At 63.1% G+C, this 4,618-nt stretch overlaps 1 protein-coding gene across 1 annotated transcript in view; it reads left to right on the forward strand.

Annotated features, from left to right (window-relative positions):
* Nucleotides 1–4,372, forward strand: part of DRG2 (developmentally regulated GTP binding protein 2) — an 8,967-nt gene extending 4,595 nt beyond the window's left edge. The window contains exons 8-13 of the mRNA XM_010842903.1: nucleotides 56–154; nucleotides 408–484; nucleotides 1,454–1,542; nucleotides 2,130–2,188; nucleotides 3,253–3,306; nucleotides 3,612–4,372. Of these exons, the coding sequence (XP_010841205.1) occupies nucleotides 56–154; nucleotides 408–484; nucleotides 1,454–1,542; nucleotides 2,130–2,188; nucleotides 3,253–3,306; nucleotides 3,612–3,698 (465 nt within the window). The 3' untranslated portion in view covers nucleotides 3,699–4,372. The remainder of the gene's footprint in view (nucleotides 1–55; nucleotides 155–407; nucleotides 485–1,453; nucleotides 1,543–2,129; nucleotides 2,189–3,252; nucleotides 3,307–3,611) is intronic.
* Nucleotides 4,373–4,618: the final 246 nt, after the last annotated feature.

Here is a 4,618-nt window from a genome sequence, read left to right on the forward strand (position 1 = left end):
CTTCCGATCTAAGATCTCTGCTGGTGCACAGGTCATCCTTAACCTGAGCCCCTCAGAGATCTTCAACGCTGAGGTGCTCTTCCGAGAAGACTGCTCCCCAGACGAGTTCATAGACGTGATTGTGGGCAACCGCGTGTACATGCCATGCTTGTATGTAAGTGGCGCCAGGCCCTGTGGGAGGAGGAACCCCTGCCCCAGCTGACCCGGCCAAGAGCCTCACCCCAGGGGCTGCTGAGTCATGCAGGCACATCCAGCTTGACCCCCAGAGTGCATCCTGGTCTCTGGGGGCCGGACTTCAGGCCCCGTCTGCTGCATCCCCCTCCCCATCCCCGAGGCAGCAGGTGGGATCTGGTCCCGCACAGCATTGCTCCTCCCCTCCCCAGCACTCTCTGCGTTTCCAACCCTAGGTCTATAACAAGATTGACCAGATCTCGATGGAAGAAGTAGACCGCCTGGCCCGGAAACCTGACAGTGTGGTCATCAGGTGAGGCTGAGCAGAGCCAATCTGTCTGGCCTCTGCGCAGCCTAAGGCAGAAGGCCGTCCTGGGGCTGCTCGTGACCTGGGCCAGGTCCTACGCTGACCAGGCTGGGACAACGGGTGATGTGGGGTGAGCTCTGGTTCAGGAAACAGAAGGACTTCGTCCACTGAGGTCCAGGGTGAGAGTGGTTAGGGCTTCGTGGCTTAGCAGTTAACCAGGGAGCCCCAGGCTGCTGCTGAGGCCCTGGGAGATGTGGCTTCTGTCATCACCAGAAGGAAAAGGTCCCAACATCCTCAGGTGGGGCTTCTCGGAGGGGTGAGTCCTGGGGGCCATCTACGCCCCGGCCTACCATGGCTGCAGAGGCCTTGTGGGGGCAGCCTGGCCTCGTGCCCCGCCCTCTGCTGCACACGGCCTCCACCCACATGCTTTGTAGCACCACAGTGGGGCTCAGCTCCTGAGGAGTTAAGACCTCGGGGACCAGGAAGGTGGTCTGGGCCCACGAGAGGACTGCTTCCTGGGCATCCCCAGCATCCACAGAGAGCAGCAGGCACAGGGGTCCCTCCTCAGGACACCTGCTCCCCTCCTGCTGCCACACCTGGGCCACCAGCCACTCTGATGTGCTCACTCTCACCTCGGGGGAGGGCGGGACTCCACTCAGGATGGTGCAGCAGCAGAGGACCAAGCCAGGGCCCACCCGGCCGCTGAAACCCCTGCTGGGCTGCCGTTGGGGAGGGCTCTGTGCAGTCATCCTCTGCCCCCAGCTGCCCTGGCTGTCACACGTGCCCTGGGCCCTCCAAGAGCGCCAGAGAGATGGCCGGGCTCTGTGGGCAGGAGCGTGATGGTGATGGGAGTCATGGCAGCTGAAGAGCTGTCGGGCCCACCGGTGTGCTGCCTTCGAGCACCATCAGGGCCGTACTAGTCTGGTGCTAGGAGCCCCAGGGCCGCTCTGACCAACCCCTCCTTCCTCCCGGCAGCTGCGGCATGAAGCTGAACCTGGACTATCTGCTGGAGATGCTGTGGGAGTACCTGGCCCTGACCTGCATCTACACCAAGAAGCGAGGCCGTGAGTCCGGCGCAGCCGTCCTCCCCCCTTTTGCTAACCCTGGCCTAGCAGGCTCCATGTGAGAGCCTCTCCTGTTTTTAAGCCAGCACCACCCTCTACCTGGGCCCTAGTGGCACAGGAAGCCAAGTTCCAGGGGGCGCTGAGGGGAAGACAGCCCAGCAGTGGATTCCCCAGTGATAACAGGCCCCACGTCCAAGCTTTAGGGAACCGGTAGCACAGGAGCCTCCCCCAAGTCCCACCCCTGAGCACACGCCTCGCAGGTGAGTCTGGGCAGTTAGCATCAGCAGAGGGAGACGAGCTGCCCGGCTGGAGCTGGTCCAGTCCAAGTTCTCCTGCGGGTCCCCTTGGCCAGGGCTCTCACGGCTGACAGTCTTGCAGGGGTCTGCACCTGGATGGGGGTGTATTTTGATTTTCTGTGTCGAGTCAAGGCTGTAGAGCCTGCCTGATCAGGACTCTTAGTGAGGATATGCCAGAGAGTAGGGGGGCAGTCGGTGGAGAATGGACGGGCCCTTGTTTCCTGTAAAGAGAAGCCTTGTGGCATCGCACCCTGGCTCTGCTGACTCCCACCCACCCCCCAACCTGTGCAGAGAGGCCAGACTTCACGGACGCCATCATTCTCCGGAAAGGGGCCTCTGTGGAGCACGTGGTGAGTGAGACCTGCCAGGGGTGGGGAGCCCCTCCCGTCCCCTCGGGGTCCTGTCTGATGTCCTCTGGGCCCTCGGCCAACCCTCAGCCACGTGCAGTCAGGCAATGGACATGCATCCCACCACCCGGCTGCAGTCGGGCGTGGAGCAACGCCAATGGGTTGGGCACAGGCTCGTTGCTGGTGCAGGGACACCTGGGAAGCAGTGGTCGTCACTGTCCTGTCACACCAGAGCTGCCAGGTCCTTGGGGCCCTCCAGATGTTCAGTCAGGAAGGCTGCCAGCCTGGGCAATTCCGGATGGTTCATTCCAAGTCGTGTACCCCGAATGCTGGCCCTTCTTCGTGCCCCCTACCCCAAGGGGCTGAGTGCTTCCTGCACCCCGTCACCAGGGACAGTCCATGCTGAACAAAGGAGCCCCGCTGCCTGCCAGAATTGGGTCCTTCGTGGTCGGCAGACTCCAGTCCCACAATCCTGGAGCTAAATAGTCCCACACGGGGTGGGGACTGCAATGACCAGGGTGGGGGTGCTGCAGCCTGTTAACCCAGGTGCCCTTGGGAGCCGGCTCTCCCTGTCGCTGCCCCCTGCATCTTTGCAGGGGACACAAACCCCAGCCCTTTCAGGCCCTTGGCCACCAGCTGTAGAGGTTATGGGGCTTCAGCCATGCCAGGAAGGAAAGTGGAGAAGCTGGGAGCAGAAGGGTGTTCCAGGCAGTGGGTGGCCTGTGCAGAGGCCCAGAGGCCGGAGGGATCATGGGGTGTGGGCCGTGTGCTGCCAGCTGGCATGGAGAGCGCATGGGCGAGGCTTGTGGCAGAGGGGCCTGGGTCTCGGCCCAGGGAGGCCTGCCCCACAGGGCCTCGCTCCTTCCTGGGACACTTGCCTATCTGAGGGAGCAGCTGTCAGGGCTGCTGCTCTGGCACAGGGGGCAGAGGGCCCCTTCCGCTAGGACCCAGGTCCTCCTGTGGCTGTGGCCCCACAGCCTGCAGGTGCCCTGGAGGCGGGAAGCGGGAGCATCCGAGTGGCTGTGAGCTGAGGCTTCGTGAGGCTCACTGTCCCACTCTCCCTCCAGTGCCACCGCATCCACCGGTCACTCGCCAGCCAGTTCAAGTACGCGCTCGTGTGGGTGAGTTTTGGGCAGAGCAGCCCCGGTGTCAGGCAGGCACCCCCGTCCTCCCACCTGGGGACCAGGGTGTCCGTCAGCCCTGCTGTCCAGATATACAGCACACGTGCTGACCCAGACCAGACACCGGCCTCCTGCTTTGGGATCCAGGGCGGTCTGACTCCTGGGAGTCCTGTTGTTGAAGCTGCAGGGTTTGCCTGTGCTGGGACCCCCACTTTAGACCCCAGCACCACCCCACCCTCCCCCCGTGCAGCTCCGTCAGCCTCGGCCGGGTGCTTCCGAGGCTGATGAGTCCCCCTCCCCACCAGGGTACCAGCACCAAGTACAGCCCGCAGCGGGTGGGCCTGACACACACCATGGAGCACGAGGACGTCATCCAGATCGTCAAGAAGTAGTGCCCCCACCCCCACCCGTGGGACTCAGGAGCCCAAACCAGCAAAATACACGCACACCCTGGGAAGGGGGCTCACGTCTGCTGTTTCCACATTTCTTCAGCGGGCAGATGATAAGGAACTCGCTGGGCAGAGGATGAGGTTGGGTGGACTGGGCTGGGGTGTTTCCTGTGAGACGGGCCCCCGAGGGGTGCTGAATGTGGGTCTCTGGGCCCATGCCCACCCCACTGCTTCTGGCGCAGAGGAAGGTGGTTGCCCACCTCCCCCCGCTGGGGCCCATGCAGAAGCTGGCTCAGTGCTGGGCAGGGACCCAGGCCCGCCTGTGTCCTGGGGGCCTCTCAGCTCCTGCCAGCTTCTCTGGTTCTCAGGGAGGGGGCCGCCCCAGACAAACACCTATCCCCACCCCAAACCTGCCCAGGACTGCCCTGTGATGAAAACCAGAGATCTGGGGCTTTAAAGGCACAGTTCATGCCCCCCACGGCCTGACCAGTCCAGAAGGGTCACCCCTTCTCAGGGCAGCCCCTGCCCAGCACAAAACCCAGGACCCAGCCTGGTTGATACCCCTAGGGTGGGGAGTTTGGAGTCTGGACTCTGTTTTCTCTCCAAACCCCATTCCCTTTCCAAATCTTGGCTCCCCTTCCTGAAATAAAAAGGTAACCATGACTCCTGTTTACTAAGGACAACGTGTTAAGTTTGCAGAACTCAGTTGCCAGCTCTAGTCAGGGGCAGCAGTGAGCGGGTGGAGCCTGGGCTTGGGGGACCAGGGGAGAGGGGGAGAGGGGCCTTCTGCAGGGCTCTGCCCCAGGACGGTGGCCAGCACCCCCGGGAGGCTCTGCAGTGAGAGTGGGTTGGCTCCTGCTGCTTCTGCAGGCAGGGTGGAGGGGCCCCTCCCAGGGATGGGGGGGATGGTAACAGACTTGGGG

The sequence above is a fragment of the Bison bison genome, unplaced genomic scaffold (assembly GCF_000754665.1).
Source record: "Bison bison bison isolate TAMUID 2011002044 unplaced genomic scaffold, Bison_UMD1.0 scf7180017864180, whole genome shotgun sequence".
Taxonomy (NCBI): Eukaryota; Metazoa; Chordata; class Mammalia; order Artiodactyla; family Bovidae; genus Bison; species Bison bison.